This window comes from Sciurus vulgaris (genome assembly GCF_902686455.1).
Source record: "Sciurus vulgaris genome assembly, chromosome: 2".
NCBI lineage: Eukaryota > Metazoa > Chordata > Mammalia > Rodentia > Sciuridae > Sciurus > Sciurus vulgaris.
This window is the reverse complement of record NC_136462.1, coordinates 149,525,787-149,540,418: the sequence shown is the minus strand read 5'-3', so window position 1 is coordinate 149,540,418 and position 14,632 is coordinate 149,525,787. Positions and strand designations below refer to the sequence as shown.

The following is a 14,632-nucleotide window of genomic DNA, read 5'->3' as shown; positions in this document are numbered from 1 at the left end:
GAATTTGGATCCTGAGTGGAGGGAGACACTGGGACCAATAACAACGACTCCTGGGGACAAGTACTGGAGCTGCCCTGGCTCCTGCTCTCCCCAGGGCTAATAAATTGTTCAACTATTCTTTTGGTTCCATGAACTACCCCAACATTTTTTTCATGAACCCTTCTTTTGCTTAAGTTGGTCCAAGTTCATTTCTGTTGCTCAAAACTCAAGCACCCTAAAGGATGGGCATTCTCTCCTGAGACTGCCTAGACATCTTTGCCTCCCAGCATATATGGGCTGGCATAAAGTAGGTGCTCACTATATGTCTGCTGAATGAATGGGTAAATGAATAAATGGATGAACAATATTCCAGCTCTCAGTTCACCAAAATAAGCTGGATATGTAGGCTGGGAGAACTAAGGGCCCACTGGAGCAAGAGAAGGAAGTCGGGAGCCACCTGAGCATAAAGGAGGTAGAGCAGTTAAAAACATCAGAATGGAGGGGGAAACATCAGGCGAGGAAAGGCCCTGGGTCAGGTGAGGTGGGACTGAGAAGCATGTAAGGGTCGGCAAGTAGCTGGGGGGCAGATGCTGCTTGACATCCAGACCAGTCTTGCTGTGATGACGGCAGCCAGAGATACAGGGAGTTTCTGCAGAGTCCCCAACTCTGTTCTTCCTTTCTAGGTTCCTTCCTTCATGTTCCTCTTCCAAACAAAGGTGCAATTCCAAAGTCATTAAGTCCCCAAACACCTTGCTAAGGGGCACAAGCCATCAGCTCAGTTGTACAACTAGCACAGACTGTCCAATTGTGGCCACAGAAGACTGAGCTGGAACTTCAGGCGAGGAGCCAAAACGTAGATTCGTTTTTCCGGTGGACCCAGGAACTATAAGACACCCTCAGATAGACCACCTGGGAAGAGGGGATCCTGACTATAACCACACCAGATGAGGGCAAGCAGGACACACGGTTGCTGCCTTTATTGCATTCCAAGGGGAACAGGCTAGCTCCAGACCTGCCCCACTCCAGGTCTCAAGGAGGGATGTCCAGGAAGGGCCCCAGGTGTTGGGCCCAGCACATAATTTCCTCAGAAGCCCATACATGAGGGCCCAGAGCTGGAGCCCCAGGATCAAGAGCTAATGGTTGGGGGCAAGGGGTCCTAATTCCCAGGTAGAGAACACTCCACCCAAGCATGTGAACGGATCCTTCCTAGAATACCCACGCGTACTTCCCCATGAGGAAGAGCCCCAGCCCTTTATCCCTTTGAGAGGCGAATGCGAATCTTGCTGTGACCTCACTCCTTTCAATATTAAACCCGAGGCCCCTCAAAGTCAACACTCTCCCTCTGGCTATTGCTGCTGGCACCCTCATGCCAGGTCTCACCTCATGAGCAGAGACTCTGGGAGAGGTAGAGGAAGAGGGCACTAAGAGGGAGGGAGAGACCAGAGGGGCGGGGCCTCACCTGAATAATGGTGGACTGGACATGGGGTCAGGGCTAGGGGAGGACTGGGACAAAGGGACAAGCAAAGAATTGATGATGGGCAGTCAGCTGCAACTCAAAGAATGGGGTTGGGATGGAGGTACAAGAGAGCATGGGAGTAGGGGAATGAGTGCCCAAGTGATGGGAAGAAAGAGCAGGAGCACACATCATCAAAGACCACCGCAGAAGGACACGACAGGCTCTGGAAGGGCCCTGAGCACTGTGCATGCTCAGGGACAGTTAGTTGCAGGATAAGCTAGCATGAATCAAGCTAAGTAGCTGGAAGAAGATACCCTGAAAATCACCAGGCCAGACCCAACAGAGAAAAGTCTGGAGCCCTGAGGACAGGAAGAGATAGGGGCCAAATGGGCAAAACAGCAAATGTTGGCCCCCAGGCCCCCAGAGTACAACATTCATTTCAGGGTTTGGCTGGGACAAGGGGTCAGGGTACAGAAATCATGCAGGGGACTTGGGGAAGCCTCCAGCAGTGGCATGTGTAAACTTCAAGAAGGGCCTAGATCTCCAGGCACTTGGAGGTGGGGCCTGCTTAAGGCCTGCAAGCCCTGGGTGACAATGGCACCAGGAGAGGCCAATGGGCTGTATGCCATGCCCAAAGCCATCCAATGAGGAGTTGACTGAGGAGAGGCTGCTCAGAGAGGTCCCCAAGAAGTGCCTCCTTAGGGCACCTTCTCTGATTTGTTCTGTATTGAGAATGTCTCCATCTGGTTCAAGCTGCTTCCTGGTTGGTCTGCTGCTGGGTGGAGGCTCCCAGCCTCCTGCTGGGGCTACCGCATGCCCTGGGCCTTGGAGCCTCCATCTTGGATGGGAGGCTGTCCCAATGACTGGATAGTGACTGCCTCTGAGGCCTGAGAGGTGGCCTTGGAGCTTGGAGCACTCTTCCGGGTGCCCTGAGGACTAGGGAGGCCTTTCTTCTGGGGCTGAGGACTCAGCTGGGGGCCCTTCCTGCCAGCAGATGGACTCTTGGAGCCTTTGGCCTTGGCTTGAGGGTGGGTAGTCTCAGGGCCCTTGAGGGGTTTCAGCCCCAGCATTGCACAGTAGGTGTTGCACTGGTGGGAAGAGACAAACTGGTCCAGCAGGGCAGGGAAACAGCTCTCCTTGAGGCCTTGGTATCTGCAGCCAAACAGTAAGAGCTGAGTGGGTCCCACCCAAAGTGACAGGCCCTTGGGAGCTGACTTTGGGGTGGCCACAACCAGGGTACATCCTGCCCTATTCCCCTGGGTGCTATTTCAGGTGGCAGCATCCCAAATATTGATTTTAAAACTGGTCACGTTACACCTTGACACACAGGATTCACTTGTGGGCCATCCTGTGGTGTGAGGAGAGTTTGCCTTTTAAATATAAACTGATGCAGACTTGAGGTCAGCAGGCTAATTGCAGGACTCTTTCCCACCTGCATTGAGAAGGAGCAGAGGAGTCCCTGAAGGCCCAGAATTGCAGGAGAACATATATGTGGGCATTAATTATAGGTGCCAGTCCAGACCTGGGGTCAGGGGTCTTAGGGTGTTACCCATGGCCATGGGTGTGACTAGAACCATTTGGCCCTAAGCCCAGCACCTCAGGGATGGAGAATCAGAAGGAATTAGGATATACAACATCCTAAGAAGACTCTCTAGAGTGTGCTATCCCCAAGAACCACTCACCCTCGCAGTTTGGTAGCAATCTGAACATCAGTCATCTTCCAGTCAACCCCTGAAAAGAGAGAAAGTCAAGGGTTGATGGCAACCTGGCTGGGTCCTAGGCCTCCATGTCTCTAGCATAGACATCACTTTAGATGGGAACTTCCCAGAGTTCACTAGAGGCAGGTCTTCAGGCATCCTCTCAAAAATCATCACCACCAGCCAGACTCACAGGCAGTTCACAGGCCTCTGTATTACTAATTGTTATGGTTTTGATCTGCAATGTCCCTCAGCAGCTCATGTGGTAAAGCTTGGTTCCCCGATGCAGCAATGTCCAGAGGTAGGGCTTTTAGGAAATGATGGATCACGAGAGCACTGACCTCATCAATGGATCAACCCACTTGATGGATCAATAATTTGAATGGATTATTGGGAGGTGGTACCTATTTAGAAGAAGTAGGTCACTGAGTGTGTTCCCTGGGAGGATTTAGTTTGTTCTCAGTCCTTCTGTGTCTGTCTCTCTCTCTTTCTGTTTCCCTGCTGCCATGAGTTAAGCAACTCTCTTCTGCCATACACTTCCACCATGATGTTCTGCCTCATCTCAGGCCCAGAACAATGGAATTGGTCAACCATGAAACCACGAGTGAAAATAAACTTTTTGTTTCTGTCAGGTATTTGGTCACAGTGACAAAAACCTAACACACTGGTAATTAGTCATCTTCCCATTTTTAAAAAATAGGCTCAATTCAATGACTTGGGCAAGTCATACTTATTCATTCAATAACTGAGCACTAATTATGCAATGATCATTGTGAGTCAAAGTAAATGTTCTGTTTTCCTGACTCCTAGAGCCCAAACTCTTCCAGCTATGTAAGCCTGCCTCTACTAGATCAAACCAGGTCACTAACTGGACTGGATTCTGGCTTTGGACTAACACTTCCTTCCTCTTAGAGTAGTAGCCTATCCAAGAGAGAGAAGATGGGAGTGAGAGGATAAGTGTGGTGTGGACCAGCAGAAAGGTATCACTGGATAAAACTGGCTTCTATCCTACTCATAAAGGCAGCAGGCAAGTGCTCCAGAAAGCCAGATGGTCAAGACAGCCTTGGAAAAACAGAGCCTGGCCAAATGATGACGGAGAGAAAAATTTTCCACCCTTCTCAGTCCACCCTAGTATCTAAGCATTCATGTATTAGATTTGTGATCCTCTTTTCCCATTTTCAAACTGCTCAGCATTTTTCTAAGGGGCTGCCTTTCACTAACAGGGCTGAGGACCATCACATGATGGAGTAGAACAAGTGTTAGTTTTAGAACCAGTCAGTTCTAAAGTTCTCTCACTTCTAGGTCATGTGAATTTACCAAGTCACATAATCCTCTAATCTGCAACTGTGAAAGAGAACAATAATGCCCATCTTACAGGGGTGGTGAGAAGATCACAATACATGTAGGACTCTAGCTCAGTGTCTGAAGCACAGCTGTTATGAAGTAAATATCGATTTATTTTCATTTCATTCAGTATTTCTCACATTCCATTTTGCATTATAATGATCCCTCACAACTGCACAGAATTTCAGTTTGCAGGCTTTCCAAAATATGATCTCATTTAATCCTGACAACAGGTAAGAAGACAGTATTCCTAGAGAGGGAAAGGAAATTAAAAGACCTAACCTGTCTGAGCTTTGATTTTCTTCTTTGAGAAGCAGAAAAAGCAATGGGGCAATGGGGTCTGGACTTAAACTATTCTGACTCCAAAGTCATGGTGTCCTATGACACCATGTTATCATTTCATGGCAGAAACTATTTCTCACAGCTTCTTGAAGACAGTGACTATTACCAATTTATCTTTTATCTCCCCAATATTTAATGAATATTGAATAGAAGAGTGGAAGCATGCATTTGTGACTTAATAGGTTGAATAGTGATGGCTTGATATGTTATCAAATCCCCTCCTATACGCAATAATTATTGTATAGACTAACCCAGTGAAAAGCAACTTGGAGTCCATTTTATATCTCTTGCCCTTGGTCTTCTCTCTTTTATTTATTTATTTATTTCATTCTATTTATTTATTTATTTATTATACTTGGGATTGAACCCAGAGTCTTTTTACCATTGAGCTACATCCCCAGCCCTTGCTTTTTATTTTGAGACAGGGTCTCACTAAGTTATCCAGGCAGGCATTGAACTTGCAATCCTACTGCCTCAGCCTCCTGAGTCTCTGGGATTATAAGCATGTGCCACAATGCCTGGCTGGTCTCACTTTTTGCCTCAGGGACAAGACTTAATAATGTGCGATATTCCCAGCTACCTCTCTTCCCACTGTAGACAGCATTTTTTCTTTTTTCTCCCCTGTCCAGTTCTGGGTAAAGAGCTTGGCCTGGAGAGAATTGGTCAAAGAATGAAGGAGAATTTATGCTTTTGGCCTTCCTTTATTATGGAGTTTCTGGGTAATGGGCACATATAGATGCAAAAAAAAAAGGAGGCCAAACAGACTACATTGGCTTCTATTTAAAAGCTAACAAAAATGGAGGAAGAGGACAAGTCACAATAAAGCTATTGCACTAGAATGGAAGATAGTTTGGGAGGTTTGGAGAGTGAGAAAATCCAGAGCCAAGCTGCAGTAATAGGAAGTTTTGAAAAGAGAAAGGGTAATTGTGGGTTTTGAAATAGATCCTATGTAACATTACTTGAAACAGATTTCTTTTAACTTTTAGTGGGCCCGGATTTGACTCCTTTAAATGCAACAGCAGTTATAGATGGGGTGACAATGAGGGCCTGGTGTATATTAGGATTGCATGCAAAATTTTCCCTGTCCAATCTACATTATAAGACTGTTGTGAAAAGCAAAGGAGAAGAGATACAAACATGCTTTGTAAACTATCAAACATGCACTACAGTTCTGCCTTCTCTGCATGCTTTTATATCCATGCACCTGTGCATCCTCACACCCTCATACCTGCCAAATCTGTGACAAGGAAGCTGCCATTTGTCCACTGATACAGCCAGTGCTGAAAGGTCTGGCATTTCTGCAAGGCTTCAGAGTTGCTAGATGCTACTGGAGCCCCAGCACAGCCCCATTCCCGGGAACAGTAAGACTCCAGGGGCTTGCCCAGGTCCTCCTCCAGGGTAGCATATGGGATATTGTTGGCAGGCCGGTAGATCAGATAGAGTGGGATGATCCTAAACATAGTGGAACTCTGCAGTAAGCAGCATGTGTGGCCCCAGAGAGCGCATCCCTCCAACCCCATTCTATATTATTGATTCTAAAAGGAGGGTCTTTCCCAAAGGCTCCATCCTGAGTTCAAGAAAGGAAATGGAGGCCACTGACATCAGAGTCTTGTCTATTCTCTGTGATCAGTGGGACCAGAACCAAACCGTGCTATGGTCCCAGGTTGACTGTGCTTGGGCAAGGGCTAAGGCCAGTATGTGTCAGACAGAAAAGTTACCTCCAGAGAGGATTCAAACAAATCATGGCTCAATACCAGTCAAACCCCAGATGTGCAAGGGTCAGAGTTCAAGTCTCAGAACAGAAACAATTATCACTCACAGCTGACTCCTACAGAAGTCTACACTAACCCTCCTGCACACATGGGAGAGTCCTGACCAGTTTGTTTAGCTTAGCCCACCCCACATCTTCCACAGAGACCCAGAATCTGCTATGCATAAGTTACAATAGGTAAATATTGGGTTAAAAGGTGGGGAATTAGGATAGGTGGGAGGAGACTCAACCAGAGACTTTTCTCAAGTGGAGAGTGAATCTTGAAGTCTTCATTTCTAGATATTGTAGGACCTTTGAGCTGAGCATGGGGTAGTATGAGCCTATTTGCACCTGGCCACAGGATGCCCCATGGGGGGCTGGGAAATCACTGTCTTTGCATAACTGTGAGGCAACAGCTCCACACACTGCATGTCCCCACTTCCCATGCACTTACTCAGGCACCTCTCCAAAGCCAGGTGATGCCCGAGCTTCAGCTGCGAAGATTTTACAGTACTCCCTGCTCATGTTCTGGATCTTGCACCCCTGTGGATTAGAGGAAACCAAATCTAATCAACAAGGAAGTTCCCCAGCTCTGCCAAGGGACTCCAGGGGAATGCCAACCCTGGGGTACAGTGGGCTCACTCCTTCCTGCTCCTTTCTCTGTGACTCATCTTCTCATTTGAATAACAAGGGCTATGGACTTTTTTCAAATTGAGGCTTTCAGAATGTTTCTGAACTGTTTCTTGGAGCCTTAATGCCAGGTGGCAGTGTCCCTGGGGCCCCTCAATGGAAAAAAGGGTAGACTATCCTCCCTATCCACATCATTCCTTTTTTATCTCCCATGTAAATAAGACCTCTACGAGAGATCGGGTTTGAAGCAGGGGGAAAAATTTCTACTGAAATTTTTACTGAAATTTCTACTGAAAAATATATATATTTTTTTTCATATATATATATATATATTTTTTTTTTTTTTTTTTTTTAAACTAGGTGCCAAATGGTTTTTGAAGCTCTCATGTTCTCTGAGGTCATGTCTAGATTCCAGGCTATATCTTAGCTTCCCCTCTAGGGTCATTATAGGAACCTCATAAGACTGATATTGAGATGGCTTCTGTTCCCACATTGGGCTTCCCAACGGGACTGGGAAAGGAGAGGAGGTGAGACAGTACAGTGACAAGAAGTAATACCTGAATGGTGACATCGTAGTTTCTGCCCAGGAGAGAAGTCTCACTGCTGGGCCCAAACACCAGCAGGCTGGACACCTTGATGATGCATGTGCGGCCTGACTCAAAGATGGGTTCCAGCCCGTAGATGACCTTGGCCTGGGAGGCCTTCCGAAGGTTACACCCATGTCCATCCCCTCGGAGTTCCTCACTCACCAGTCGCCCAAAGAGCTTGTCCCCCCAGCAGCCAGAGTCAGCCAGACCCTTAGCAAACACCATGGGGGTCATCTCAATCTCTTCTCCAACTGAAGGGGAACAGGAGAAATGTGGAAACTAGAAGACCCTGTCTGAACAACGAGGGCTCCACAGGGATGAAAAGGACAGACCAGCCTCCCACCTGTCCACCTCTGTGCTCCCTTTCTGTTCATAATTGCTCTTGGTGGTCTTGAGGCCCCCACCAGACTGAAAGCTGCTTGGGGCAGAAATCGTATCTGATTCAACCCTTGTCATCAATAGTCTTGTATGGTACCCATCATACAGTAAGAGCTCAGCAAGTATCCTCAGAAGGCAGGGGTGTTCTTTTGCCAGTAGCAGTCAATACAGAATACCAGAATTACTTTGCTCTAGAATTAGGTGTTTTGACCAAATGAATAAAGATTCCACCTTAACCAACCTGTTTGATGAAATAAAAAGTTTTCAGGACCAATCCAGTAGCAGTGAGCACCCCTAATGCTCAGATTGTGATTGCTAAAGACCATTTCCCACCAAAAGGAACCAGAGCTCCCTAAAGAAATGGTAGACTGTAGCACTTAGTTGGAAGTGCACAGGATAGATCTGAAATATTCTGTGAAACCAGAAAACAAGAAAGCTGTCAAAAACTACTGGAAGCTGGGCACAGTGGCACATGCCTATAAATCCCAGTGACTGGGAGGCAGGAGGATCACAAATTTGAGGCCTGGACAACTTAGCAAGATTCTGTCTCAAAATAAGATTATTATTGGTTTTTTCTTTTTTCTTTTTGTACCACAGATTTAACCCAGGGGCACTTAACCACTGAGTCACATCTCCTGCAAATGCCATCATTTTATTCTTCTTTATGACTGAGTAATATTCTATTGTGTATATATATACCACCATTTCTTTATCCATTCATCTATCAAAGAGCATCTAGGTTGGTTCCACAATAGCTATTGCGAATTGAGTTCCTATAAACATTGATGTGTCTAACCTTTTTTAATATTTTGAGACAGGGTCTCTCTAAGATTTAGGGCCTTGCTAAATTGCTAAGACTGGCTTTGAACTTGCAATCCTCCTGCCTTAGCTCCCAAGATGCTGGGATAACAGGTGTGCGTCACCATGCCTGGCTCAAAATAAGATTTTTAAAAGGGGTTGGAGATGTAGCACATCAGTAGAGGGCTTGCACTCCATTCAATTCCCATAACTGAGTAAAGAAAAGAAAAAAAAAAAAAAAAAACCCTACTATTGGAGACTTGTCAAAAGGACACAGGGAAGGGCAAACTCAAGTACTTATTCTTCATTTCCTTCTGGATCTGTATGTATCAGGATAAGCAAATAATCATACAGAAAAATTCTAGCTATTAAATTTAGACAATAGTTAGTGACTGCTAAAACCCCAAGATAATAAAGGGGGTTGAGTCAGAATATTTTTTTTTTTTTTTTGGTGGTGCTGGGGGTTGAACCCAGGGTCTCACATCTCACACATTAGGCAAGCTTTCTACCACTGAGCTATATCCCAGCCCTTTTTAAAAATCTTATTTTAAGACAGGGGCTTGCTAAGTTGCCTACGCCTCAAATTTGTGATCCTCCTGCTTCAGCCTCCTGAGTAGCTGGGATTAGGGTTAGGGTTTTAATTTTAAAAGGGATAGATCAGGACTGGGGATCAGCTCAGGGGTCAAGGGCTTGCCTAGCATGCTCAAGGTCTTCTGTTCAATCCCTGGCACCATAAAAAATTTTTTTAAAATTATTTGATAACTGAACAAAGAAACTTGTTGGGTGAACATATATTCAAATGTGGTGGAATGAATGAAGGAATTAATGCATCTGAAGTTCCTTGAATGTCTCCATCACTCGTACTTTCCTGGGCCCAAGCCTTAGTGCAAGTCTTACAGGAGCAATATGGACCCTCCCCCTGATTTCTGAGCCTTTGAAATGTTTGTTACGCTTTGTGGGTGTCTCACCATCACCAAATGCAGTGCTCCTAGGTCCTTCCTAGGCTTTAAGGATGTCTGCTGTGGGGGCCAAGAAGCTGCATTTTTAGCAGGCTCCCTGTGTGAATCTAATGCAGGAACCCACAGAGCATGGTGAGAAACTCTGGGTGGGGAGCTGGCAGGATAAGACATGCCCTGGTGGTCAATCCTACTCTTGATCAAGGACACTGACATAGGTGGAGAGCCCAGGGTTGAATTAAATCCTGGTGGAATTGTCCTCCTTAGCCAGTTCCTCCACCATAGCCTTTTGAAACAGGAGTTCCCTGCCACCATTCTTCCCCAGTCATATCCTGAACTGGGTGGCAAAAGGCAGGAGCCCAGCCCTTACTGAAGATCCTCCCTATAGAGGGCAGGGGTGACAGGAACACCCTCCCATCCTCCCCCAGAAGGGCCACATACCTTCACCTTCCTCCCTGGAGACGAATCCAGACAACACTATGTAGAGAAAAAGAAGAGGAAGCTGCTGCCTTCAGACTGGTCCACCCAGACCCTGTGTGGACTTTGCACTGGTGACTACCCCACTCCCAACCCTGCAGGAGCCAGGCCGGGCAGAACCCCTTCCCCACCCCACAGGGCACACTCACCCTCAGGGCTGAGGCAGAAGTCAGTGGAAGCGGAGCCGTGCTCGTTGTGAATGGTGCATCGATACACGCCGCAGTCTACCGGGGATGCCTGCACTATGGCCAGGGCCGCAGGTCCCTCATCCCCTGCACTGCAGAGAATGGAGACCCTTCTCATGAGGGCCATCAGAGTGACACAGGGCCTTCAACCCCACTCTCAGGAGCTGCTGTGAACACAGCTCTGGGAGCCCTTGGGAGGCAGTAAGAGGTTCCATGGTCAAGAACTGATCCTGGATCATGCAGGTCTGATTTGCAGTTGTGACACCTATCAGTTGTGTGACTTAAGACTTCTAAGCCTCAATTTCCTAATCTCTACTATGGGAATAACAGAAATCTCTTCATAGGGTTATTGTGGAAATTAAATGAGGTGTGGATTCAAAGCATTAGGACAATACCCAACATGCTTATTATAATTAGTGAGCCAGATGCATTGCATGTGGTATACAGGTTACATACCTCCTGCCCACCTCGCCCACTGGGCGCTGATCCTTGGCCCAAGTCAGGACTGAGTCACTAAGAATGTTGAAAAACTGGCACCAGAGCTTCAGGCTACCCGAGGCATCAGGAAATTGCTCCACCCGAATCTTCCGAATCACCTGTGGGGCTGAGAGCCAGAACCCAGTTAAGAGGAAGGGGCCATATCCCCTGCTCCCCGCTGCATCTTGTGCCCTCTCTGGCCAGACCCCTGCTTCCTGGGCCTCCTTGGTAGAACAGGCAAGGTGAAAACAGAATTCTAGTCTCCACACAAACCCACAACTTCATAGCCGGAGTAGCCTCCCACCTGCCCCAACTCCCAGAGCACGCATCTTAACTAGAGTGAACCCACAACTCCACCTCATCATAGGTTAAAGAGATCCTCAAAGAGGAGGACAAAAACAGCCACACAGAGAGGATCTTCAGTGTGCATTTTGGGTCCCTAACTCCAGATACCTGCATCTGAATCCTTCTCCACTACTTTGCAAACATGAACCAAATCTGTAAAGAGGTGCTTGTGATGGTGGAGGGAGGACACAATTGAAGCCAGGCAGGGTGCTAAGTCCTTGATGTATCTACGTCACAATGTTATAAGGTCAGCACTGCATATTATTGTCTCCATTTTGCAGGAATAAGGAGCCAAGATAAGAGCCAGGTCTTTCTATCTATCTATCTATCTATCTATCTATCTATCTATCTATCTATCTATCTATCTATCTATTTCTCTCTCTCTCTCTCTCTCTCTACCTATCTATGGTACTGGGGATTGAACCCCGAATCACTCTACCCTTGAGTTATATCCCCAGCCTGTTTCATTTTTATTTTGAAACAGGGTCTTGCTAAGTTGCCCAGGCTAGCCTTGAACTTGTGATCCTCCTGCCTCAGCCTCCTGAGTAGCTGGGATTATAGGCATGGGCGACTGTGTTCAGCTAGACCAGCCCTTTCTGATAGATAGATAGATAGATAGATAGATAGATAGATAGATAGATAGATAGATAGATAGATAATGAAAAAAGAACATGATCTGTAAATCCCTAGTAGGGACGTGCTATCCCTTGCAGGGTATTGCTGTGAGTAGCAGAGCCTCTCTGAAATTTTCTGGAGGCCTTCTTCCACCCTTTCCGTTGCTTACCTTTTAGCAGGTCTTTGGCTTTCTTGGGCTTGGCCACAGCTTCCTGCTTGCCTTCATCCAGGGCAGGCTCTGTGTCCTGACCACTGGCCTTGGGACTGGAGCCCAGGTCTCCTGCAGCTGACTCCTCTTCTGCCCGAGGCACCTCCAACATGCCCACCTTCCTGCCCTGGGTAGGGGAGCGTCTCTCCCGCCCTGGAGTCCCTGGAGACCCAGGTGTCAGGCTCTTTCTGGAACCCCGGGGAGAAACACTAGGGCTCTCCCTTTCTTCAGGCTTGGTTGCCTCTCCATCTCCTGAAGCTCTGACCTTAGGGAGAAATCTTTTCCTTCGGGCCCCCAGAGCCAGTTCCTCAGGTGTAGCTGCGGGGAGACCTGTTAGAGCCTCCCCTGGGACCTCCTCCTCGGGGAAGGGCTCCTGGGTTCTGCCCTCTGTCTCCTGCCTGCCCCCCTCCCCCAATAGCCCGCCCACGCCACTCTCCTGGGAGGTTCCCCAGAGGCCAGGCCCCTCAAGGGAAACCTCTCCCTCACCTACACCGGAACCTTCTGAGGTCAGCCCAGAGCCCTCCTCGCCCACCACAATGGTGGGGACAGTGAGTGGGTTGGAAGCCCGGAAGCCCTGGGCAGCAGCCAGGGCCTGCTGGCCAGCCTGCACCTCACGGTCCAGGAGGCCGGTGAGGCGACGGGAGGTACAGGGGCTCAGCAGTAGGGTCTGTGCACTCTGCACCAGATGATTGTTCTCCACACGCTCCAGGATGCGTCTTGACGTCCGGGGACTCAGCCCAGCTACTTCCACAGTGGGGGCCAGAGTGGATGTGGGCTCCAGACTTCCCACGGCAGCCCCCGCCTGGGACTGGGCCTCTGCTTCACTTGGCTGGGTGCTGGATAGCTTTAGCAGCAAAAGTAGGTAGTTCTTCAAAGAATCTATGAGGCCAGGATCACAGCTCCGGGGTCCTGGGGGCCTCCCCTCCATATCTGGCTCCTTGGCACAGGCCCCCTCAGCACTGGTGGCCATGGCTTCTGCTGTGTGACTGTGAGTGAGGGGCTTCAACCCCAGGTGCTGTGTGGGGGCAGAACTCAGCAAGGACTGATCTCCAGAGGACAGGAAAGCACTTGAGCTCATATGCTGAGAGGTCAGGGTACTGTGCAGCCCCTCCTCAGTCCCAGGAAGAGAGGGCATGGTGGGTACCTCCAGGCTTGAGCCACCCAAATCCACACCCAGCACATCCCCTGGCCATTGCTCCTTGGGGTACTGGAGCACGTTGTCCTCTGGCTTGGCCTTGACCAGGCCTGACCACTCTGGCCCTTGACATCTCTCTCCTCCCCCCTGTTCCAGGTTCTCCTTAGCAGGCATCTTTGCTGGGTGCCCGAGATTCTCGGACAGGGGATCCAATGCAATATCCTGATGGTTCCTGGAGGCTGTTACTGCTGGGTCCTCAGATCTGACCATGATGCCAGGTTTTTCTAGGTTACAAGATGTTTCTGGGGTCTGTGCAAAACATTCCATAATCTGAGAAGACCTAGGATGCTCTGAAGGTGGAAGTTTAGAGGCTCTGGATGGTGGGTTAAGGCTAGTCACAGCCCGATGCTCTGATTGGTTTTTGATGGCTGCAGGAATACTGGCTGACTGTGTCCCCTTTTCTTCCTGCATCCTTGTGTCTTCCCGTATTGTCCCACCTGCCTGTGCCTTTCTGCCTTTCTGCGTCCTTTCATCTGCCTGTGTCCTTTCTACCTGTGTCTCCACCCTTCTCTGTGTCACCACATCCTTCTCCAAGTTCCTGTCTAATTGTAACCTCTCACTTTCTTGTGTCACAAAATCCACCTGTGTCTTCCTGTCTGCCTGTGTCCTCTGGGCTGCTTGTGTTCTGTCTCCCTGGGTCTTCCCATCTGCCCACATCTTTCCATCTGTCTTGCCTCCAGTTCTTCCATCAGCAGATGTTCTCCCATGCTCCTGGGTTTCTGTATCCATGGGTTCGATGATACCTTGACTTCCAGAGGTGCTACAGCCAACAGAGGCTACACCAGAGTTACTATTGGCAGATATGGTAGGAGCCATGGTTGCCTGAGACTCCAGGACCTGAGAACACAAGGACAAAAGCAAAGACTTAACTGCACATGCACTAGGATCTCTTCAAAAATAGCATCCTGGCCTCCTCTGACTTATACAGAACTGCTCTGAAGGAGATCCTACCACCTGGTTTCTCAGGCCTGCTGGAAGTTGGAAGGCAGACCTACGACAAAGTCCCAAAGCCCCATGCTCACCCACCACAATCCTTGATCCCAGAACCCAGACTAGGGACTCTCCAGGATCCAGGCCAGCTCCGCCCTTTTGACGTCTCCCTGAAAAAATTCTGCCTTGCCTTAAAGACCCTGCTCATGAGGGCTCCCACCCTCAGTCCTGCCATGTGGAGGAGAGTGACCTCTTCCCAGGGTTCCCAGAGCTATCAATCTTT

General features: G+C 48.4%; 1 protein-coding gene across 2 annotated transcripts in view; it reads right to left on the bottom strand.

The window, feature by feature from the left end:
- Positions 1-221: 221 nt before the first annotated feature.
- ALPK3 (alpha kinase 3) overlaps positions 222-14,632 on the bottom strand; it is a gene marked incomplete at its 5' end in the record, with an annotated part of 58,332 nt that continues 43,921 nt past the window's right edge. The window contains 9 exons of one of the 2 annotated variants that reach the window (XM_079126788.1): positions 222-2,587; positions 3,118-3,166; positions 6,047-6,270; positions 7,023-7,111; positions 7,756-8,036; positions 10,359-10,394; positions 10,544-10,671; positions 11,036-11,183; positions 12,186-14,256. In XM_079126788.1, the coding sequence (XP_078982914.1) occupies positions 2,242-2,587; positions 3,118-3,166; positions 6,047-6,270; positions 7,023-7,111; positions 7,756-8,036; positions 10,359-10,394; positions 10,544-10,671; positions 11,036-11,183; positions 12,186-14,256 (3,372 nt within the window). In that variant the 3' untranslated portion in view covers positions 222-2,241. The remainder of the gene's footprint in view (positions 2,588-3,117; positions 3,167-6,046; positions 6,271-7,022; positions 7,112-7,755; positions 8,037-10,358; positions 10,395-10,543; positions 10,672-11,035; positions 11,184-12,185; positions 14,257-14,632) is intronic. The other variant, XM_079126789.1, reaches the window with a different exon arrangement.